The sequence below is a fragment of the Peromyscus maniculatus genome, chromosome 7 (assembly GCF_049852395.1).
Source record: "Peromyscus maniculatus bairdii isolate BWxNUB_F1_BW_parent chromosome 7, HU_Pman_BW_mat_3.1, whole genome shotgun sequence".
Taxonomy (NCBI): domain Eukaryota; kingdom Metazoa; phylum Chordata; class Mammalia; order Rodentia; family Cricetidae; genus Peromyscus; species Peromyscus maniculatus.
Genome location: NC_134858.1, coordinates 28,083,570 through 28,108,166, shown reverse-complemented (window position 1 = coordinate 28,108,166; position 24,597 = coordinate 28,083,570). Strand labels below are relative to the sequence as shown.

The 24,597-nt window shown below is 43.2% G+C and overlaps 1 protein-coding gene across 2 annotated transcripts in view; it reads right to left on the bottom strand.

The window, feature by feature from the left end:
* Snx19 (sorting nexin 19) overlaps positions 1 to 24,597 on the bottom strand; it is a 40,574-nt gene that overhangs the window by 3,798 nt on the left and 12,179 nt on the right. The window contains exons 8-10 of one of the 2 annotated variants that reach the window (XM_042280603.2): positions 23,852 to 23,981; positions 1,305 to 1,489; positions 324 to 411 (exon numbers count right to left, since the gene is read on the bottom strand). In XM_042280603.2, the coding sequence (XP_042136537.2) occupies positions 324 to 411; positions 1,305 to 1,489; positions 23,852 to 23,981 (403 nt within the window). Of the gene's footprint in view, positions 1 to 323; positions 412 to 1,304; positions 1,490 to 10,701; positions 10,814 to 23,851; positions 23,982 to 24,597 lie in introns of those variants that run through there. The other variant, XM_076575915.1, reaches the window with a different exon arrangement.

Genomic DNA, 24,597 nt, shown 5'->3' with positions numbered 1-24,597 from the left:
TTATGAAATTTAGTCACAAGGACTGTTCTTGTCTGGAGGTTAACAGAGCATTTTTAGTAGCTCTTGCTGGGGTCTGCACTGAGTTCTTCCAAATACAAACAGTGGCCAGTCCTCCAGCAGCTTATGACCACAAAGCCACCTGCTCAAAAGTTGGCAGCATGGCTTTCACTGAGTGTGTGTAGAATCTGGATATTGGATCCTCCAGTCAGCACATGTCAAGTGCAGACCAATTCTAATAGTGGGATCTGCACTTACCAACCTTGTTCCCTGGGACAGTGGATAGCTTACCTATGCTGTGCTGGGTACTGCACATTCCAGCCTACCTGTTGATGAGGGGTTGCTGGAACGATTCCAAGACTAGACTCCAGCTCAGCCGGCACTTGTTCACCCCCAGAATTTCTACTAAAAGGTCTGAAGGAGAAAACCAAATAAGACAGGTGTGTTACCACTACAGCCTTAGGATCAAAGAAGAGTACCTTCCAGAACTTCTGCCATCTCACAGATTGGCTACTTCTAGTATAGCCCTAGGCTACACAGCCAAATAAAAATAGAACAGAGAAAAGTCATGAAAAATATAGGTTTTAAGATTATGTAACTAAGAATGAAGCTCAAGAGGGCTTTGCAACCTGCCACAAAGGTGCAGAGATACTTTTGAGATCACCGTCTAGGTTGGAAGAAAGGTAACTCCAGTGGATTATTTGCTGTGGATATCGCTCTATATAAATAAAACACTGATGGCCAGTGACCAGACAGGAAGTATAGGTGGGACAATTATCCAGAGCCCAGTTCATTACTCTTCCCTGGTTACCACAGCCATAGGAACAAATGGCTTTCCCTGCCCTTGAAAAACAACCCAAGAGAAGGCAAAAACCCTTCTCAGGCTGTGCTTTCACCATCGCTAAGGATACAATTAATCAAGAGTAAGCTCTACAGGAGACATTATGCTCTTCTCTGGTCCCCAAACACCGTGAGTTAGTGGAGAACTCAACATTGTCATGTAGTGGGAATGGTGCTGAGATCTGCCATTGCAGTGACAGCTTTTTCAGAACTGCTCCAAAGTGTTAAACCCACATATCTGCAGGACTGTCCCTAAGCATCTGTGGCCAAAGTGATCCTTCCACTCCCTTGCCATAACTTGAGTGAGGGATGGGAGAATCACAGCAATGACCATCTTCCCATCAGTTGGCAAAGTGGGACCTTGAGGGCTCTTTGGAGATGGGGAAGGATGTCAGGCAGCAGTGGCAAAGCAGGACGGGAGGAAAGAATATACAATACCAGTATCACCATCTCCCTGGTCCCATTACCTGGCAGGATACTCATCAAGCTCTGCAAAGCCTGCTTCTCAGTAGCTGCTTTCTGTGCCTGAGTCCTTGCAGGCCGTGGAAACTTAGGCAACACTCCACCAGGCCAGATAGATTCCCGAAGAAGCCGGAGGTACTGCACCCAGCGCTGGGGACATGTTAGATTAGACACCTGTACTTCGAGCCACCTGTGGTAGAAGAGAGAAGAAAACTCAGAAAAGACAGGCATTTTCAAGGCTGGATGTCTACCTCTCCTCTCAGACTCATATTTTGAAATTCCAATTGTGAAGAGATGGAATTAGTGAGCATGGGCTCTGAGGTGCTTCACTTTTTACCAGGTAAGAATACAGGAATGAGATAGAAGTCTGTGAACCAAAAAGTAGGCATATGACCATGCCTAGACCCTGACTTCTCAGCCTTGAGAAGTGTGAGAAGCAAATTTCCATTGTTTACAAGCTTTATGGTATCCACTCTATTTTCTGTATTTTCTTATAGTCATCCTAATAGACTGACAGAACATAACTCATGTAAGTGGCCAGAGTCAGCACCAGCCTTCATGATGGAAACCAGGTCAGCTCAGCAAATGGTGTCACACATTTCAACACAGGCAACTGTGATAATACTACACTAGGCACTTGCAGAGAAAATGCGAACAGGCCCCAATCTCGGAGCAGGGCTGTACCCGAAGTCTCCATCTCTCCTGCCCACACTACTCCAGAGTTAAGATTTTGGAGATTTTCACCCAACCTCTTACTCTATTTCCTTGTCATTCTGCTACGGTCAGGGAGCCAGTAATGGCTTGTCTTCAGGATGTTCCACACCCACACAGTGACTGCTTCAAGCCTCTCTTCTCTGCTTCCGCAAAGCCTCATGTAAACACTCACTGCTTGTTCCATGAAACCCTCCTTGAGAGGCCCAGCCAAAGTGCTCTCCTCCTGATGACCCCTGGCACTTGGTGCTGCTGCAAACGTGTGGAGCTAACATATTCTGGAATATGAATTCCTTTCCCATGTGTTTATGGCTTTATGTTTTAACCAGACTGTTAGTACCACAAGAATTCTATGTCTTGTACTTCTTAAAAATCCCCCAAGTACCTTGTGGCTCAAGAAATGTTTGTTGACTGACATCTAGTCTCATGATTATAGAGGTTTTCCCCTTTGTCATGCTTTCAAACATGATTTAATAACTCTAAGGAGCAGATATGCCAATTCTAGAGCTCAGCTGAAAACCTGGAAGGCATGTCAACATTATTCTATTGTTTCTGTATCTTTTCCTAGTGACACCTAGTCACTGTTTAGGCCACCTTAGTATGTATCTCCTTGGAGACTGGCATGGCTGCGCTGGTCATGGATGGACCATCAACCACTTCTACTTATATCAGAAGATTGTTTGGGACTACACTACATGACAACTCATGTCATTGCTCTTATATCCAAATTACTTGTCATCCATCCAAGAGAAGAGGGGCTGACCAGGCAAACTTTATTTAACCTCCATTCTGTCAGACTGTCTGCATTCCACTCCAGCTGGGCATTCCAGTCCTGGGGGCTACAATCCCCCAAGCCCAGGGCTCACAAATGATTCTAAGAATAGGAAGTCCAAAGGTAACAGCAGGGCAAGAATGGCAGGCATCGATAGAGATCAAGCGCGGCACAAAGCTGCTCTTGCCCAGAATAGCCAACAGGATCGTGTCTGTTATTATTAGGGCTGCATCTCCTTTTCATGGGCTTTTCATTCAGCAAGCCTAAGCCGCCTGACAAGAGGGATCTAGTGGCAAGAAGAATTCCTGTTCCTGTTTATAGAAGAGCAGCACCCGGGGGAGGTGGCTGCAATGACCGATCAGGTTCTCCGCAGGGGATAAGGTGGCTCCAGGACTCCCTCTTCACTGAAAGCCACATGCACACTTGCACATTTACTAAAGTGAACCACGTGTGCTTTTCTCACCTAGGATGGAGGGAAAGGGCAAAGTCTTGCTGACTTGGATCTTTGAGGAGACTGGTGAATCTTGGCACAGGATACATTAACCAGGATGAGATTTAGCTCAGCTTCATTCACATATGCATAGAATAATCCAGGCTGTCTCTTTTTCTGTCTCCTGGGCTAGAAATGAGGCAGTCAAACTCTCCCAAGCAACCACAGCATCCACACTATCTCTCCTTATATAAGAGAGCATCTGGGTACATCAGCCATCTTCTGGGCATGTCTCAGAGGACAGGAGTTGGATTCTTTTGAGTCTACATTAATTTATCCAATGAGGACAAGACCTCAGATTCCATTATGGCAAGGATGTACTCTTTGTTCTCTTCTGCAGGAATTTAGCATCCCATGAACAGATGTAGGGTGCAAACAGTTTTTAGTATGTCACAAAACATGAACTTATACAAGTCTGATTACAATTCTTCAAACTCTATGAATGTTGGGAAGAAGAATCGAAGTCCAAAATGGTCAAATTCAGCTCGCAGTGATGGGGCTGAGTTGGTAAGCTAAATGCGGGGAGGCAAAGCAGCAGACCTGTCACCGAGGACTCATCTTCCAAGCTAATGAAACAGTCCCTGGAAGGCAGGACAGAGTTGAAGCACAGAGCTGGCCAACTGAAGGCCCCAAAGTCATCCCTAGGAATGTCAGTTAGCCTGGGGCAAACTGCAGAGTCTGAAAAGAATTCAAGACTACAAAGGGGAGGTGGAGGAGGTTCTAGAGTGTATCTCACAGGTCACAGGTGGCACATGTAACCTAAACCCCTGTTCTTTCCAGAATTTTCTTCTTGTCCAGTTTTTCCTAAAGTCCTGCTTTCTTCAGGTCTGCCTCACTTCCTGATCCTCGTAAGCAAATCCTCTGCTCTGAACCGGAGGGGAAGGTGGTACCTCACCATGAACAAGGAACATTCCAGTGCAGCAAGGAAAACAATGAAGTGCAAACTAAAAAGACTGCCGTCATAACTACCCCTGCCTAAATGTCATGTTCCTCAAATACTACTCTGCTTAAGTGTCTAAGCTATCCTTGAATCCAGTCTCCAAGACATGCTTTAGTGTTACACAGGCGGTATTTCAAAGCTGTAGGCTCAGGATTTTGTATAATTTGCTTTTCTTGATGTCTAGATGGAAACAAACATCAGGAAGTTCTAGAAAACAAAGTGGGATAAGACTCTCTATCCTTGGGTTCCCTTTCTTTTATTCTGCCATTTTTCTCTAAACCCATTTATTAAATTTTTTTTTTTAGATTTTATTTTATGTGTATGGGTATATTACATCCATGTATATCTGTGTACCACGTGTGTGCAGGTCCTGTGGAGGCCAGAAGAGGAGGTTGGATCCCCTAGGACTATAGTTATAGATGGCTATCAGCCACCATGTGGGTGCTAAGAACTGAACCCAGGTCCTCTGCAAGAGCTACCAATGCCCCAAACCTGTGACCGACCTCTCCAGCTCCAGCCTTCCATTTCTTTATCAAACTTTAACTCCCTGAGTCCTACTGGGCTCACTCAGAATCCACCCTACCTACCACAGGGAAGGCAAACATGAAGGCGTGATCAGGAGAGCATGACCTTGTGACCCTTCTTCATTTGGTCCTTTCCTCTCTCTATTCCATGGTATCCTATTTCTTCAAGTTCTTAAGAGATTATTTTATTGTTTATCTATGTGTACATGTGTGTCTGTGTATGTGTAAATGCATGTGGGTACCCAGGGAAGCCAGAAGTGGACTTTAGCTCCACTGGGAGTTAGAATTAGGAGGTTGTGAGCCGTCTACCTCGGTCCTCTGTAAGAGCATCAAGTCCTCTGGACTGTTAAGCTATCTTTCCAGCCCTGTCCTATTCTTAACACAGCAATGGAAAGGTAAAAAAGAGATCTGTATTGCTATAGCTCCCTTAAAGTAAAGGGATGGAACTGATGTACTGCAGAGGGTTTCTAGCCTCATGTAACCCAGACTGGCCTTGAATGGCCATCTTCCTACCTTCACCTTCTGATGCTGGGATTATGGGAGTGTACCACTATAACCAGCTCACTTACCTTCTGGTTAACCTAAATCTAAATCCAAGGTAGCTATAAACACACACATCTCTCTGTCTAGTTATCAGAAGTAACTTCTGCTGCATCATTTACTAACACAAATACCATTGTTTATGTAACACAAGACGTATGAAGTAAACACACTGAAATAAACGGTAGAGAATAGCCTCCAGCAGCACTGGTTTTATTTCCCATCACCATTCCAGGTCTGAGATTTGATTTAGAGAGGGCTTTTTCTGTCACTCTACCTTTATCCCTCCAATCCCCAACCCCCACTCACAAACTTAGTCTGTCAAGCATCTTTGAATGGAAGACTCCAAAATAGCAAATAACATAACCAAAATTCAAAATAAAACAAAGCAACAATAAGAGAAAAGGATAAACAATAGGCTGTCGGGGACACTGGAGGGCTCTGGTAGCTTTGCCAGCTGTGGGAGGAGGGTGTGAGAGTTAGGGCTCGCTGTCACGGACAGCGTGTTACTCCACGCTCAGAAGAACCCGGTCTGAAATAGCTACAGATAGAGGAATGGAACAGGGGCTAAAACGGAGACAGGTTAATACCAGGGCTTAGGACAGCACTTCAAGGTCAGTAGAAGGTCACTTCCCATCAAAACAGCCGAATCAAATCTCAGGAAGGAGGGGAGAAGACACTAGAGATCGTGTCTAATGGAGATAGCTGAATTTCCCTCTCACTTCTTGTCTAAGAGAGCCGCAGACTAAGTGAGGGAGAGTCCTGGATTAGATAACTTAAATGGAAGAGAAATGACAGCAAAGGTGTGAAGTAGAAAATATGTGTATTAATAATACTCTAACAAACATTCCCAGTGCATTCTGAATGGAAGAAAATAACAGATCTCTTAATCACCTACTGGGCTGTACCTCATAGCCCAAGAAGATGCTCCAACCTTACCATAAGATATCAAATACAGTTAAAAAAAGAGAGAGAGAGAGAGAAAAGATGATCAGGTTAAAGCTAACCTTGAATGACTCGTTCTTCTGTTTATGGACATTTTCTACTATTTGAAATAGACCTACAATAGATTAAAGACTCACCTTAGGATCCTTGAAGCAAGGTTTTTGGCCATATACTTCCTGATGGTTTGACTGCTAATTCTTCACTGTGAGGGGCTATACTGGGTATTAGGAAGTGTTTAGCCAATATCTCTGACCGTCTACCTTAACTACATGGTAGCTATGACAATCAAAAGTACTCCAGACATTACCTCCTGAGAATAAAATGCCTCTGGCTGAGAATCATTGCCTTAGACTTAGGATCCTTTAGATGAAATATATTGGGCAACTTTCACAGTGAGTTTTAAAAGCTTGGCAGTTTAGCACAGTATATTTTAAACTGTGGCTGGACATCATTAGAGAACATGTGTTATCATTTGTATCAACATTTTAAAAACTCTAAGTAGAAATTGAATAGAAAATATACAAGTGTAGTATACCTTTTAGGATACTTCTGTTTCTCATACATGCATGCACCTATGTGTATATAGATTAAATATGCATGCATACCTGTATGCATGTCTGTATACATGAGCATTCAGTAAAATTGTTTCTATATAAATTTACTTTTTACTGTGGATATAAGTTTTCAGAAAAGTTTTAATACAATGATACAGTATGATGGACAAGGACTTCTGAGACAGCCCAAGCCCTTTTTCGTTTCCTAGAAACATCGGCCACCTCTGGAGCCCTGCAAATTACATGCTTAGCACATGAGCACTGGCTCACTGCTCAGTAGCACCCATCTGTGGAGCAGAGAAGAAGCAGGCCCCCCGGGAGGCACAGTGGGGACCCTGCCTTTCCATTCAGTAAGTCGCTCTGGTTGGTGTCACACTTGATAGAGCAGCTTCTTTCCCAGGTTCCTTTCTCAGGCCTCTTTTCCTGGGATGGTCCCTTTGTGTGTTTATTCACAATCTCCGTTGTCAGCCAGCAGTTTTACACTTCTCAGTCTGATAGCCTGCCAGACCCTAGTTCCTCGGCTGTGTCTGAGAAAGTTCAACATTGCTGCCCTCTGACTGTGTATTTAGGTCACTATTCTTTCCTGTCCTCTATGGGAGAAGAATGAGGAGGAAATGAACTCTGAGGGCGAGGAGCTCCTGCTTCCTCCTCCGTGCACTTAGTGTGAAGTCTGAAATGGCTTACTGAGTATGTACGCGCCTTCTGTGACCTTTGCTTTCATGGCTTAGATCATGGGTCCACATCTCTAAGACATGTCCATCAAAAGAAGACCTAACCCTCCTTAACACTACAACTTAAGAATCTGGTTCCTTACTTTTATATCTAGGGCAAACAGGCAATGGTTTTAGAAAATATATTTGTAATAATTCTTTGAAAATTACAGGCAGTATATATATTTAAACTTATTTTATGTGTATAGGTATATTCCCTCCATGTATGTCTGTACACCACATGTGTGTGCCCGGTACCTGCAGAGACCAGAAGAGAATGTTAGATCCCCTGGGATTGGAGTTATCATCATGTAGGTTGGGAATTGAACCCAGGACTTCAGAAGAGCAGCAAATGCTCTTAACCCTGGAGCTTTCTCTCCAGCCCCAAACAGTCACTATTTTCTTTTTAATTAGAAATCTATAAATCATAGATGTTATGATAATATGTATTAAATATTCAAGGATCTTAAGTAAGGAACTTCTATATTTTATATTTTTGGTTGTGAGCCTAGCTTTTAACGGCTGAGCCATCTCTCCAGCCCAGTAAGGAACTTCTAAAAGCCCTCTGTTGAACTATAGAGGTGACCTTTCTCAATCTCACCAATTCCATACATGTAAATGCTGAGAACCAATGAGAAGCCTTTTCAAGTGGCTTACAGGAACAAACAACTTAAGAACTGGAAGGGAATGTATCCTATCCAACCTCCTTTCGAAGCAGAGCCCTGCTCCATAAATTCAAGACATAAACAAGGGCTTGTCTATTGAGTCTAGAAATAGGCTTTTATTTTACTTCTGCCATTCATTAGCAATGTGACCATGGGGAAGCTTAATTAAAAGTATAATTTTAGTATATTAGAAGTACTTTTTAAGTATTGTCTCTTTGTGAATTCTAGTCCCTTGTTTTAGTTCTACCCTCTAAGTTAATAGGTATTAAGGTAAGTTTATCTCTAAAGATAGTACAGTACAATTTTAATTCAGTAATTATTCCTTTCTTACATCTCTCCTGTAAGCTAAATAGACTTGACTCTTATAGCCTCAAAGCTGGGCACCCATCAGCCACCTAAGGATGTCTTGAATGATGGAGAGAAGTGGACTACTTCTTTCGCATCCTGGCTCTGTCTGTCCTGTGGATTTGTTGAATGATGGAGAGAAGTGGACTATTTCTCACCCTGGCTCCATCCTCCAGATCTATCCAGAACCAAACATGCCTGGAGGTCCTGAGCTGCTGTGTGTAGGGAACAGAGTCTTCTTTGATCTCAATGCTGTCAGTCTATGACTATGCTGGCTTTGGGGCATACACCAAAAGCACTAACTGACACTGCCTTTGCAGTCAACTAACACTGTAAGTCCACATATTAAGTACACTAAAATGAGCAGCCTGCAGTTAAAGCTGTACTTGTGCAATACAAATATGCAGTAGTTAGGCATGATAACACATGCCTGCAATCCCAGAACCAGGTAGACAGAAGGAGGAGGATTTGAAGTCCCAGGCCAATCCGGACCATACAGAGAGACCCTGTTTCAAAGAACCAAAAGGAAAAAAAGAAAATCTAAATTTCAGCTTCTATGGATGTCATACAAATTCTATTTTGTTGTCTCAGATAATAATGTCAACCTTTCAGATCTTCTTGAATATTCATTTTCTCTAAGATTGGGTTGCTTCCAAAATTAGAGATGAAAACCACTGAAGAGGGGAAGAAGAGGAGCAATGCTTTATCACCAGAAATAGCTTCCCAGGATAGCATCAGTTTTTCCTCTCTCCCCTCTGCCCGTGTGTGTGTGTGTGTGTGTATGTGTGTGTGTGTGTGTGTGTGTGTGTGCGCAAAAACCACTTGAACTAGCCACAGATCACTTTAAAGTGCTAACTGATTCTGGTCAAGTATGTCCATCTTTATCTATAGGCATATCATAACAAACACCTGTTGAAATCTAGACATGTTACCATCACTATTTCCTTTTATAACTTCTCAAAGAAGCTACCATAACCAGGCAGGACATGTGCTTACAAAATCCATCCCACTATCTTGACTTACTGTTTTCTTTCCTGAGTGTTGAGAAAACATGTATTTCATAACATGCTTCAGAAACTTAGAGATAGAAGCCAGAGCCATAACCTTTAACCATTTTTTTTTAAAGGCAAGACATTTGTCCATCTGCAATCCATCCCCAAATGATCACAAATGACCATTTCTTATGGCCCATGGATCTCCAGTGGTAAATATAAATTTGTCCAGTTTCACAGTCTAGATTCATCTATGTAAGGTACATGGACTTGAAACTAGTTAAGCCAGTCATGGTGGTGCAAGGATGAAGCAATTGCTGAAAGGGATGGGGGTGGGGGGGTAATCACAAGTTCTAGGTTAGCCTGAGCTGTGTCTATGGCCTGCAAACACAGCTCAGGAGCAGAATGCTTGTATATCATATGCATGCCCTGGGTTTGATTCTCAGTACAAAAACAAAACGGACAAAATACTTAAATACTCTATGACTATTATTTCCATATTATTGTAGCTTTCAATTCTACCGTCATCATATTCATTCTTATTAGACCATTTTCCTTTCAAAGAAACCAAAACAGAATTATATAGCCTAGAATGTAGACCCATTTGTTTGTTGTGAGTGAATAAATGCTTTCTTGATGTAAGCAGCTAATAGTCTAGCATCTATCCCAAACAATCAGCTTGACTTTGAAATCAACTGCTGGCTCTTTTAAAAAGCCATTCTTTCCTGATTTTAATTAGTCTTAGCTCCTGCCACGTTTGTGTGCTGGCCACTCTTCTCATCAGTTCCATTACGACTTGGTCTGCAGTACTGAGTCTCTATCCCTCTCTAACTTCCAGTGTTCATCTAGAATCTGATCTTAACTGATCTTAATCTCACTTGATGCTGATTCTTCTCTTTTCCCTCATTAGACTTGTGTATTTAACTTGTTCACATACCTACTGAACCTCTGATTTGGGACAGCTTTTTGTAAGTGCCAAAAGAATAAGACTTACAGCTTGAAGGGCAGGGATCTGACTTCCTCCTTCAGTTATTTCCTGGAGCATTTAGCATAAGAGTGACAAATACATAATAAGCTGTCACATAGCTAACTTAATTCTGTTCTAGAACTTTCATGAATATTGCTGGTGCCAATATTTCAATTCCATTGGTTATATAGCTCATAAAGCAGTATGCTTAAAAAAAAAACACAACTCACTCTATTTTGTTTCTCTATGAATCCCAGGATCTCTCACCCACTGCTGTTTTTCCATGTGAGGCAAGTGCTTTTCAGTGTTTACTTTACATATTGTCTTCAACTTCTCCCTAGTCCTTGAGTGATGGTCTCCTGCAGAGCATAATATACTTTCTAGTATCTGTGGTCAGAATTCACCCTGAATTACCACAGACTATGGCACTGAACATAAACTGGGTGTGGTGATACACACTTGTAATCCCAGCACTCAGAAGTGGAGGCAACAGGATCAGACCTTCAAGGCTATCCTCAGCTACACACTGAATCTGTAGCCAGCCTGGGGTACATGAAGCCCTATCTCAAACAAACAAGCAATCCATAAAAACAAAAACTAAAGACAGACTTACAGGCAAATATATTATCTGGGCCTTAAGTTTTCTATCTACAGTCTAGTAATTATTAGAGACAGAGTCTGTGTTTCTTCAAGTGTAATTCATTTGCATTCAAATCAAAGCTATTGATTTTGGCAGTGACAGCCTTCCAATCACAATCTGGATACACTGTTCAGAAAGATGCTGTCATTCTATCAGTTACAGCTCTCAACCCACAAGGCAGAAACTCTGTACAACTCATTCTTGATTTCTCTTGTCCTTGACCCCACTGCAACAGCACACATCTAATCTCATTGACCCCACCACCTCCACAGCTCACAGACCTCTTGCCTGCACCATCCTGCTTGCAGTGGCCCAAGTTGAGCTTCCCAGCTTCTATCTCTTTCAGTTGAACTCTTTCTGAATTTGTTTCCCTGGCTCCAGCTTTGCCTCTTTCCACTGATTGTCAGGAGCACTGTGAAAATGATTTTTCCAGACTGCCAAAATGAGCATGTCATCACGATGACTGTTTGTAAACTGCATCCTACCCAGTAGCAGACAGATGCTGTTCTTCACCAGCCTGTGTGAGTTAGCTCTCATGTCTCGTACGTGGTACATCCTGTACCATTTAGCTCCCGTGAGGACCAGACAGATGACACTTCCCACTGCTTTGCTTTGATGCTCTGCATGTCCCATCTGCTGTAACCCCTCACTCTTCCCGGTCTACTTTGGATGTCATCTGGTCTGGAAGCCTTCCCTGGGCTTCTCACAATTGACTGCTTCGCCTTTCTCTGAGTCACACTGAATTTCTTTGTAAAAGCTTCAGTTTTATACTAGAACTCCTCAATTATAAGTTTGCACCTTCAGTTGGATATCCAACTTCCTACTGTGAAGACTTGGGATCTTTTTAATGTATTTTTAATCACAACACTCGAAACAGAGTAGCTGAGTGGTAAATATCAGTTCACACATGTTGTAGAGGGGAAACCTCTGGTCTTAGGGCATGGTAACAGTACAAAATAAATTCTGCTCAAGCATATGCCCCAATATTTAAAGAAGGAAACAAGTAGCAAGCTTCTAATTATTTAGGCTTATGGTGGAGTACAAAGACAGATTTTAAATACTGTGGACAAGATGGAGTATGACAGAGTAAACTGCAATCACAGCACTTTGAGGTTGAGGCAAGAGGATCATGAGTGAGGCCTACTTGGGGTACATGGCAAGACTGTCCCAAAACAAACAGATAAGCAGACACTGGGCATGGTAGCATTTACTTGCAATCCCAGAACAATCAAGAGTTCACTACATGGTGAACCCTTGGTGTGAAAAACAAAATAAAACAACAAACAAACAAAAACTCAAAACAATAATAAAACCCAACTAACCAATCAACTCAAAAAACAAAAAACCCAATAGACTGTATACAATATAGAAATGCTTTGTATTTGCATTTCATATGTATTTATATAAACATCTGGTCATAAACCTTAGGTTTACTTTCTTAATAACGACCTTTTTGAAAGCTAGCAATCAAACTGAAATGTAGGTAATACACCAGATGCGGGCTGGGTGTTGTCAGGAGTATGCTGGTAATAAGTCGGCTGCTCTAGACTGAGGAATGTATCATGAACAATCCATGCAAAGGGCAGGTCCCAGATACTTATGCATCCCGCTGGAAGGGACAGGAGGTGAAAAGCAAGGGTTAGTGGCCCAGCCATGGCTTCTTTCTGCAGTCTATAAATCTCAGAGAAGGGAGACAGCTGCCGGCGGCTGCCTACGCTTCAGTTGGTTTTCTTGGCAAACCGGCCCTGAAGACAGAAGGGGCTGCAAGTCAAACACAGAGGTCTAGGATGACTAAGTCACCCCTGTGTTTTGGGAAGTGTCTTTGATGGATGGAACAACACCAAGCTGCTTCCAACCAACTTTTTGAAATTAGAAAGAAGAAAATGTAGCAGGATGGGGGTGGGGTGGGGACACAGACAAAAATCAAAAGCTTTTTGTGGGATCCCTTTCTAACAAATACGACACACTTGTAGATCCTGAGTTTTTGGGGAGATGTGAGATGGAGTGCGAAAGGTGATCTGCAGACATCTGTTCCAGATTTGGACAACGTGACAGCTTTAAGATTTTAAATTGAAAGCTTACCTAAATCCAGTGTGCCTGAGGACATTCAAGCCTCCCCACCACCATTTGTTAGGAAGGCACAGCATAACTATAAACACCTCTGGCTGGCTTGCCCTCTTAGAAGTTGAATGAACGGAGTTTAGGCCTCCATTTTAAAATAGGAGAATTCCATGCTGTCTTCTTCATGAGATCAAATGAGAAAAATGAAAATACAATGTTTTTGAAGCTGCTGTATTTGTGTGTGTGTGTGACAGAGAAGGCGACCCCTCCTTGTAACAAACCCTACTAGATCCAGAGAACAGGACAGCGGGGGACAGTGAGCTGTGTATAGCGTGCCTCCGTTTCCCTCCTTCCCAGCAGGCTCAGGGGAATAAAGACAGAAACAGTAAAACACTGGTACAGAGGGACTAACCAGACTGGAGAGAAGCCTGTGGAGTTAGGGGTAACATGAAAATTATGTCAGAATCCTCCCAAAGCTTAATCTCTGTATGCCACACAATGACACTCATTTTAGAAACTAGAAGACACACAATGTCCCCTTCCCACTCCCTGGCCCCATGTGAACTGCAGGTCTGGCTCATTCAGTCCCTAGGTAGTTACCCTGAGCCTGCCTTTCTCAGTGGAGTGCAAAGACAGGGAGGGGCTGAGAAGGCAAGGGTAATTAAAAGGGCCACCCAGTCAGAAGAAAATGGAGTCAGCTGAAGGGAAAGGGCAGTGAGAGGGTGTGCAGGCCTTAGCACTGGAGCAGCAGGAAGAAAGGCAAGATACAAAGGAAGAAGAAGCAGTAATTTAGTGGTTGTCCTGACAACCAGGGTCCCTATTGATCCTGGAGACTTGAACTCACTGGGGTGCTCCCCTCTTGGCTAAGGGCATGGTCACCACTGCAGGGAGGGAGAAAGGAAGCAGGGGGAGAAGAGCTAGGTAATTATGAGCTCTTTATTCAGAAGGGGCCCACTTCCACGTCTCCGATATCAGAAGAACTAGAGTTAGAGTGCGCCCAGCTGGGATCTGGAAGAGAATTACCTGGGATCCTGCTAAAATAAGCAGACATAGCAGGGCTCCAAGTCAGGCTGTGGAAATGGCCACAGAAGGCTGGAAAAGAGCAGCCCTGAGAACAAAGGCTCAACAGGAGATGCAGATGTCCAAGAGAAAGAAACAGGAGAAATACTGGCAGGGCCACAGGAGAGAAGAAAAGTGGACTGGGTGGGCAGTCACGGGGGAGTTTTCTAGTGGCACTGGTTTCTGCTTTCCTGTCTTTAAGATGGTCTCCAAGCCTTCCCAAGTCCAAGGCTATCCTGACATCAAGGAGAGACACTAAGGATACTAGGACAACACGGTGGCAACTTCAGAGTCTCTGTGAGAATCAGTTGTAGTTAAAACATGGGAAATAAAATCTGAGGAGAAAAGAAACCACAGGGAAGAGAGGAAGGGGCTGTTGGGGCTAATCTTGACACAGCATTACACAGGAAGTCTCCCTCATAGAAAGGCTTACTTCTCCCTGAGAGCTGCAGTCCACTGGCCCTGACACTGGAGGCGAGTAAAGCATATTCCCTGAAGGACACATCTGCTCTTTCCCTGCTCCAATGTCAAGCTTTCTTCCTTTCCAGGGCACTTGATGGCAACTCTAAGGACAGAGTAAAGAGCAGAATGGAGCTTAGTTCAGTGGCAGAGCACTTGCCTAACATGTGGGAGGCCCTGGGCTTAATCCTCAGCATCTGGGGGAAGGAGGGATAAAAAATTTGTATCAACATTGATTGCTTCTGCAAGGTAAGCATATAGCAGTGAGCCACAAGATCTCAATGCCTGGCTGAAAGAAACAGGAAATGTACATGATTATACCCTGATGGTCTCTACTTTAGTCAGATGCATCATCATTCACATCTAAGGCTCCGGGATCCCAAAGGGCCTGATATGCGCTATCTCATAGAGTACTGACAAAATTCTCCCAATGCAGATGTGCGCCTGGCTCATTATTGCCACAGTTCTAGTTCATTCTGTTCTGAATGCATCAGTCTTAGCACTGAATTCTTAAGGGATGGAACCCACTCAAAGGGCATCTCTGACAGGCCTGACTTGAGAAAAACAGCATGCTGAGGACTCATCAGAAGAGAGGGAGGAGTGTGAAAGATGAAAGAAACTCAGCTTGTTTATGTCACTGGCACCATGGAGTGGCTTCTGAATTATGGAGCAAGGTTTGGGCATTATCACCAGCAGGGCAGGAGAACATGTATTGTGAATGGTATTTTTTAACCTGCAGCGCCACCTGGTGTCTACAGGGAGAATTATGGTACTCATTTCTCCAAGCTACAGACATGCACTCACGCATTCATAGAGTCAGATTAAAAACATTCGGAATTAGTATGAGATACTTTCTATTTAAAAGTACACGTAATATACTCTATTTAGAAATGTGTCACTATTTGAAATATTACTTAGCTTAAATGATGTCTGTTTTATTAGGTCCAGTTCCAAACACATACCTTCCTCTACAAAGCTTTCCTAAAATTTATTCCACATAGCTTTTCCCCGAACAATCTCCCATTCAGTGAGCAACTTAGACAGAGCAAGGTTAAGTGACTTGCTTTCTAATTCACATAGGTAGTGAGGCACATGGTGGGATTTAAATTTGGATCTGTCTGATTTCAATGTCCACACTCATTCTTTCTACGCAGAGTGGGTAGAGACAGCATCACAACAGGGCATGCTTCTAGACAGGATAAGCTCAGTGGGTCCTCACAGTGGGGCCAAGATGCTCAAGGGCACTGTGTTTTTTGGGAAAGTAAAATGGTACTGTTGAGGTAGATGGCCTGAAAGGAAAGTCTCTGTGTGTAGGCACAACCATGGCTCTGGGTATTGGAGCTGACCAACTTACCAGCTGGGGACTTACTGTGGGGGAAGGATGCTTGGAGTTCTCACTAGTGATGAGAGAGGTACTGGGCTGAGTACAATTGCATGCGGTCCTGCACATTTGCTCATCTGACATAATTTCAGTGTCTTCTAGGTGTCAGTCTTTGTTCTCAAGGATCCTCCATAGTCTAAAGATGTTGTCAAAACCTCAGGTTCCTACTTATGGTTGCAGTTAAGTAACAGCTACCAATAATGTAGCTTGAGAAATGAAAGTCTCCTTGAGTTTATGCATTTCTCGTTTATTTTCTAATGATTAGTGCTGTATTTCTATTGGGATATATGGCAATTTAAGAACATATAAAATACACAGAAGAACGAACACACAATTCACAGGCAGAAGGTATTCAGTTACACATCTATTACAATGTTAAAGACACATTAACTGGAGATTCTGGTATGTAATAGGACAGGGCATGGTGTCTTTAACATAACTGAATTTAGAGCAAGTGATATCCCCCAAATGCAAGGCAGACAATGTACATGGTAGACAAAACTGCTGGGGTCCCTCCTGGCCCAGTCCACAGAGGTCCAGGGAGTCCCTTCAACATCCCCAGTGGAAGAAGCATGACATGAAGGACTCCTTCTTCTAAGGAGACACAGTACAATTTGAGCAAAGCCATCACAGCAAAAACAAACAAACAAACAAACAAACAACCCCTAATTTCAGCACTTTCAAAAACAGCCCAAGTCAATGATACTTTTTAGGTCTGAAATAACTTAACACAAGAAGCTAAAGACGGCCTTGAGTCAAAAAGAATCTGGTGCTCTTGCAAAAGCACATACTGTTTCTAAAGAAGCTGTTGCAGGAAGAAACCGGGTGTGAGACAAGGTGTGGCACTGCAGCAGTACTGGCAGGAGTGAAGTCCCAGAATGAAGGGACAGAGCACTTCTGTGGCTGACTCTGAATTGTCCTGATGGTCTCTCTCTAGTTGTGGACAGGGTGTCGAGTAGAAACACTAGGAGAGGCTAATCTCTGGCCCAGCAGTGCTTAAGATTAAGTCAGAGCCTGCTGATGGAAACAAATGTATGTGGCACCATCAGATGCATCTGACCCAGAGACCAGTCTGGGGAAAACCAAAGACTAGACAGGATGAAGACTCCAGAACATAGTAAGGCAGATTTTAGCTGATACTGTTTTAGGAGGAAGCTTGTACAAAAGGGAGGCAGGCAGTGTGAAAGGAAGGAAGTGCTTGGGTGAAGCCAGGATGACTGATTGGGGTCTTTAATCTGAATATCAATTTTCTCACTTGTAAAATGTGAACATGCATGCCCATCTTACAGAATTGCTCATTTGTATGTACCGTAAGTAGGCTTACCTGCCATAGTATGTAATAAATGTCAGCTCCTTTCCTGTTGTATTGCTTGTGTCGTTTTGGTGGCAGGCCTTGAGTTTCCCTTAAGAAATTACTAATATCACAAGTGCCCCTTAGGCTGTTACATGCACACACCCACTAAGAACGAAACCTTGAATGGAGTTCTACCCAGATAACACCTATGGCTCTGGAGTGACTTAGGAGAACAGTAGTAGAAAGAGTGTTCCTATCAGCCATTGCCAATTGTCCTTAGGAGACATGGGTATCCCACTGGGTAGCCCACACTCTCCGATAGTCCCATGCTCCACCACCACCTTCTGGACTTTCTTGGGAGATGGTGTGTTGAGCAACATCTTTCCTAAGAGGACTCTATGGCCTAGCATAAACTCTAGACATTTAATATTTCATTTCCAGGCTTACTGCTTGTTGGGTTTCTTCAGCCTGCATATTCATTTCTTCTTTCTGCTATACTTACTTTATCCAGTTTTTACTATCCTCTATTCCATAGGTCACTGAACTTTTTTCCCTTACTGTGTCAGGCAATTCCTTCTCTATATGTCCCGGACACACAGACACACACTCATTTTCTCTCACTCAACACTTTAAGAAATCTAGACAAAGATGCCAGGAATGTGTCTGCTGCCCTTTTGACATAGGGTCTGATGCCATCTTCGGGGCCACGGGGAGGGCAGAGTCATGGACATGGCATTCACGTCCTCTGATGCTGGCCTGGCTCCTATTTTTATCGTGGCATGGCTCTGGGCATCTAGGCAAGGAGCTGGTCCAGCTTCTTCTCATTCCTTTACTCTCTACATCAGGGCTCCAGAATAATTTACCCCTCACCTTGGCTAGGTCTTCCTGCCCCAAGCCTTCTCCCATCAATGGTGCACAGTATACCTCTCCTTCCCTCCAACCCAGACGAGCTCTGAATACTTTCCCAGCTTCCTAAATCCAGTTTTGATGCATACACAGAAGTGTTAAATTTCTTCTGTTTTCGGACACGAGAAGTTTGCACAAGCTGGTTTCATTCGTTCCTTGGCTTAGACCGCTATCCTCACTCCCCTTTCCTCCCAAATAAGGAGTTCTCCTCCTTACATAATTGGATGTTCCCAGCACAGAAGCTGACATGAGGTCAGCCACGCATGCGTGCAAGACTTGCCTTTGACTTAACGATGCCTTTTTTGGGCAACTAACTTCTCTTGGGCTTCCCTCCCCCACTCCCTCCACACCATCAACAATCAAGGGAGATTTATAAGCCTGGCACAGATCAGAACTCCTCCAAAGTTGGCTTAGAAGGAGGGGTCATGGGGTTGAATTTACTCTGTCTCCCTCTGCCCCGCCTTTGCAGGCTACAGAGAGTGTGCTTACAATTTGGCAGAAGTCCCTGGAGTCCAAGGCGGTTCTGTATATAGGTCTTTTAAGGGAGCAGGGAGAGTAAAGGAAGCTGGAAGCAGCAGAAGGAAGCATGTCTGCTTGGAGATAACGAGCTGGAGGGTGGAAAGTGAGGACATTTTAAGGGTGTATGGCACCTACATCTAGGTGGCTGTCCCATCCTGGATATCCAGACTGCATAGTGTTGAGGAAAAGTAAAGCTACAAGAGCAGCTATCTGTGGCCAGTGACAAGCACCAAGCTTCTTAAAGCACATACAGGACAGGAATCAAGTGCCCTGAGGTTTCAGACAGAAATGTGGGAGTCAGCCATGGGGACACTAGGACTTCATACATCACCCTTTGTAGTGGAGTCAGGGTAGGTGTGTTGGGGGTCCCTTGTATGGGGTCAAGGTGGGTATGTTGAGTATGTGTGCTGCAGCTCCAGGGGAGATCAAAGTTCCAGCTTCTTTGCTTACCACATAAACACCTGTTTAAAAAGAAAGACCCTGGCCTGCCCAGAGGACAGACAGAAGCTCATGTCAGGGGCCAGAGGTGCTCTCCTTGCTCCATGTAGAGATGAACATGCAGTTTGGAGTCTATGAATGCCTGATAATCTCCTCCAAGGGAATGTTTCCCACTCTGAGAAGTGATTTTTGGGTCCTTGTCCCTTGGAATCATGGGGCAAATGTCTGATCCTGAAAGTTAAAAGAATCTCCATAGCTGAAAAGTGGGAAACTGTGTTTTGGATTTTGCATGTGTTATTTATGAACTCTATGGTTTTGATTTAATAACCCAAATTCCTTACAAACTATAGATTCCTCACTTTAGAAGTGGGAATCATAATACCTCTTTCACAGAGCTCTTTAAAGGGATTAAACTATAAAATATCCCCAAGTGTCACATATAATGTCTGACTGAATTAATCTCTCACTAGACATAAGTACACTTAGGCCAATAAGACTATCCATTGCAATACTCTGGATCCTGAAGTGAGCCCTGTTTTCTCCATGCTGCTACACACTTGGGGACTTGTTGAGGGAATACTATGGGCCAAAATGGTCAGGTCCTTGAAGCCTTTGGGTGGAGGGAAATGTTCCATTCTTCAAAGACCATGATCCTTGCCCCTTCCTCCTATTAAGAAAGCACATTATAAAGCTAGAATGGATTCTGAGAACCAAATCAAAAACACTATAAAAAGATGGGGAGTGGTTTGTAGGGAAAGAGAGGTCTTGAACAGGGAAGGAGATGGTCTGCATTTAACTCTAGCCTGTGGAAGCGGTGTGTGTGTGTGCGCGCGCGCATGCATGCCAACCACTGGAGTTCTAAACCTTGCACTAGCAGAAAGCAAAATGGCTATGGAGAACATGAGTAGATGCAAATAAAACCTTTCTGGCAGGAGGTACCTGAAGAACACCACCACCACCACCACCACCACCAAAACCTAAGAATACCTGGATGAACAAGTAGTACTGATCAGAGTTACAGAGTTTTTCACGGTAGCCACAAAATTCTGTTCAGGCATTTACAGCCATCAAACACACTTCCATGTTCCTGCCTTTCCAAATAGTGTTTCTTCTTCATAAAACAAAACATAAGCAAACACCAAAATCCCAGAGAATGAAAAGTGAAAAGCAAACTAATCAGGGGCACTTGAAGAATATTCTCTTTGAGTCCCATTATAGATGGAGTTGTACACAGGCTTTGCTGCTCTGCATTCACCACACAGCCGTCGGCCTGGCTAACTGGGTCTAAGAGAAGTGTCCAGGGAAGGATAGAAAAAGGAGGTACTTAGCTGACTCCCAAACTCTTCTCATTTAGAGTAGGTTCCAGAAGCCCTCCCTGCCCATGTTACCAGAAGCATCAGTAAATATGGAAAACATGAGGAAACTAAGTACTGTACTTGTCTGTCTGCCTTGGACTGGGGCACGGGTGCTCTGCTCCTGATGTAAGTCTGGAACTTTCCTGATTGTTGTCTTAACAAAAGAACCCACTGGTATAAATCACCTTCGAAGGCCTTATGGAACCTCCACTGTTTGCAAGATCAACTCTGTGCTGCTCCGTCAGGCACAAAGGAGATGACAGCAGCTGGCTAGAGCAGACTGGCGTGGGCTAAAGATCTTAAACACTCCGAGTGCAGCGAATTTGGAGCATTAGCTGGAGTTACTAGAAACACAGGCTGGTTTTTTTTCTTTTTCTTTTTCTTTTTTTTTATTGTTTCCTATTCTTAAGAACAAATATAAGACCTAACATTTATGGGATAGTTTGCAATACACATAAAGTAAAAAATAGCATTATTAATCCCACTTTCCAGATGAGGAAACCAAGTTCAGAGAATAAAACAGAAAGTCTGTGGTAGTGCAGCCTGGGCTTTGGAGCAGCTGGGCTGAATACTGGCTCCACCACTCATTTTTCAATCAAGGGCAAAGCCTGAGTTTCAGTGCTTACCCCCATTATATTTTAAAATATGAAAAAGTAGGGGGGTCATGTCTGTTTTGGACACTACTGACCAGCCTTTAGTAATACTTAAAAAAAATGACTGAAGATAGAAGACCAAAATAAATCCCCAGTTGGATAGTAAGACAAGTACTTTAAGGTAGAGTTGGGTCAGTGCTATAGACAACTTATCTAAGTTTCCACCACTGAGACAAGAGATAGCTCAGACTAGCACAGCCGTTACTTTCCCATCCCATTTACTCCTGCTGAGGTACTGCACTTGGCTTGAATCCTGAAATGAGGCTGGCCTTTTCTGTGTTTATGTATGCCTGGGAGTGTGCTTCCTGTGGACTGAACTTCCCTGTGAGGTAGTACCAGTTCTTCAGCAGTCTTCCTGGAATTCTCTGGATAAAGTTCTTTGTTCTGTATCTGACTGGCCCAAGTCCTTTAACATTCTATTAACATTGAAGGTTAACTTCATCCAACTTCTAAGTCACAGATCTCCATCTTTCTTCCCAGTTCCTACTGAATAACTTCCTGAGTTCTTAAACCAACCCATCATGTAAATGTCTTCAGTGGACAGGAGTTGTCAGTGCTCATATACTCCTGATGTCATTTACTCATTACTAGCAGATTTCAGGTTACAAGACTGAGGATCTTTTCACTCAGTATTATAATCTTAGCTCAGTAAAAGAAAGCTTAATAGAGGGTGAAGAGAAATAAAAGCCCAATTAGTGACATTCACATGAAACAGAGTAAAACACAGCAGAACTAGAGTTATAATTGCAAAGCTATTAAGAAGGAAAATATTTATTCTTCTGTCTAATATTTAAAGAGGCTCTACAGTCTCAGTACCTGTGTGGGTCCTTGTGGCCCTTGAGCTAACAGTGAAGGAGCAATATTTCTCAATCTTAGCATGAGAGGCATTTTGGGAAGAATATGCCATCACTGTGTGTGCACGGGGGTGGAAGTGGGAGTACAGTGGGGGGGTGTTCTGTGTAACACAGATGGAAAGCAGCACCAATCATCTCTACCCACCACTTGTCTGCCAGGGGGCATTTCTACTCTCTTTCCAACTATTGTGATAACCAAAACTTCTCAATGTTGCTAAATGTCTCCTGGGAAAAAAAGAACCCTATTGAGAATCATTACTTTGGGGAAAATGGACAATTTATATAATATACTGTCATAAGTATCACTGTCAAAAAGGATGAGTGGAGAAGAGGGATCCTTAATTTCAGGGGAAAGTGAGAGAGGATGCCATCAAAAGTTCCACAGAGCAAATGAAATCTGGTCTTCAGTATGTCAAGCATGAGAGAATGGGGGAAGGTCATAAGGACAGATAAGAAATCAGCCACAGAAACCTCTATCCATTCATAAGTCTTTCGAGCCATCTGTAAAGTGGCTAAGTTGCAAGTCCAAGTTTCTCTCTGTTTTACCATCCTGTAAGCACTATGCACTATTAAGAGAAATGCTCACTGCACAAAGGTGAAAGAAAGACACAGGGCTCAAGGATGTAAGGATGGGGAACTGATCCTTGAGTGAGGTGCTACAGTATGATGAAACTCTCTCTAATATCCTGAGAGACTGGAACTTTTGCAGACCTTGCAGCTAAGTTAGTAAGAATACAATTTGAGGTTATATAAGATTAAGACTGTATGTTCTCAGCCTGCTCCTTTAACTTACATTTAAGAGAATAATGTAACAACAAACCTTACTGCCCTGAATTTCCCACGTAATCAAGGTTTACAACCTGAGAAAATGCATAGCTTTAATGTTATGTACTCTTTCATGCCCTGACCTACGAGTAACATACATGTGTATGTGTGTTATGATAATAAATGCTGAAAACAGAAAATAGGTTGAAAACAACCTTATAAAACCAATGTCCACCATAAGTGCTGGGAGCAGCATCTATGTAGAGCTTGGTAACTTTTGTTAGTTTGTTATTTGGGGTCAGCTGGAGTCAGTGAGTCAATGCCCTGTAAAACTCCATAAAGCACCCCTCATTCCTTTCCCTTGTGATGCTTTCTGCGTTGTTCAACAAATTCAGAGCAAAGTCTTTTGTGAGGGGCATGCACAGACAAGACAGACGACATTCAGACAGGTGTAGCGGCAAAGATTCATACTCATACAACAGGCAGATTACAGATAGGCCAGAAACCATAAGCTACAGAGAGACAGAGGACACAGGAGAGAAATGGAGAACTGAAGTCTGGGCTCACTCTTGGTCAAATGACTCTAAGGGGAAGTGCTTTGATGTTTTAATGTGACACCAATGCATGCTTGGTGACTGAGATAGTCACTAATGTATTTAAATCGACTGCATTTCGGTGCCCTGTGTGAGGAATCTCTACTGTGTTAAACGGATATACTAGAATAGGCAGACTGAGTTACTCTAAGAACACCGACAATGTCTGTAAAACAGTGTGCTATATATGTCAGACATCTTAGAGAATTAGATACATTCAAACTTCAGACAAGGTGACTAAAAAAGGGTTTCTGATAGGGACTTCTTCCCCACACCTCTAGATTAAGGAAGGAATCTACCTGCTGCAGAAGTCATAGGTTTCTTAGATGCTGTGTTATACCTTCCTAGTACAGAAAAGAAGTTTATGTCCAATCTCTTAGCAAATTGAGGCTCTAATGTGAGAGAGCCGGGCAATCTTACCTTTGAACTAGCGTTCCAAAAACAAGGCGGAGGAACTTGTGCATGCTTTCAGTGCACAGCCATTCCCACTGCTCCATTAACAGCACAAGGACCAGATCCAAGGCCGTGTCGGCCAGCTCTGTCTCTGTTCCTAGAGGACAAAGGCATCACAAGTAACTCAGGAGGAGACCTTTCCTCTTTCAGAGCTTTGGGTAGCAGCCAGGTCTTCTCTAGCTTTATGTCATTAGCTTAGAGTTTCGAGATCCCTCTGCACAATATAAATCAAGAAATGTTTGTATCTAGAACATTGAGTGATGTGCTCTGTATGTTTTTCCAACTTCCTTACGTCCTGATGCTCTGTCACCACAGGTTTTTATCTTATTAACTGGTTTTCCACTTAATTATTTTACTGATCTGGCATCGGTTTCCCTGTATTTCTCCAGGATGCTAAGCCCAATATACTCCAAATAGGGGCTCACAATTGGTGACTAAGTGGAATTGGCAAGGCCTGTCCCTTCCACTCACCCCCACAGTGAATGATGGAAAAGAGTGGGCAGTTCAGGGCAAAGAGCTGGGCCTCATTCTCTTGCAAAAAACCATCTCCATTACACAGAGCAGTGGGGTTGGGATTCAGGAGGCTTTAATCTGATTCTGAGATAACATGTGGTTCTAGAAAGGATACCACACCTCTGGTAAAATGCCATGACATTTACCGATTTCTTTCCTATTTGGAAGACTTGAGGGGCCACAGATGAGCTCATGTTTAT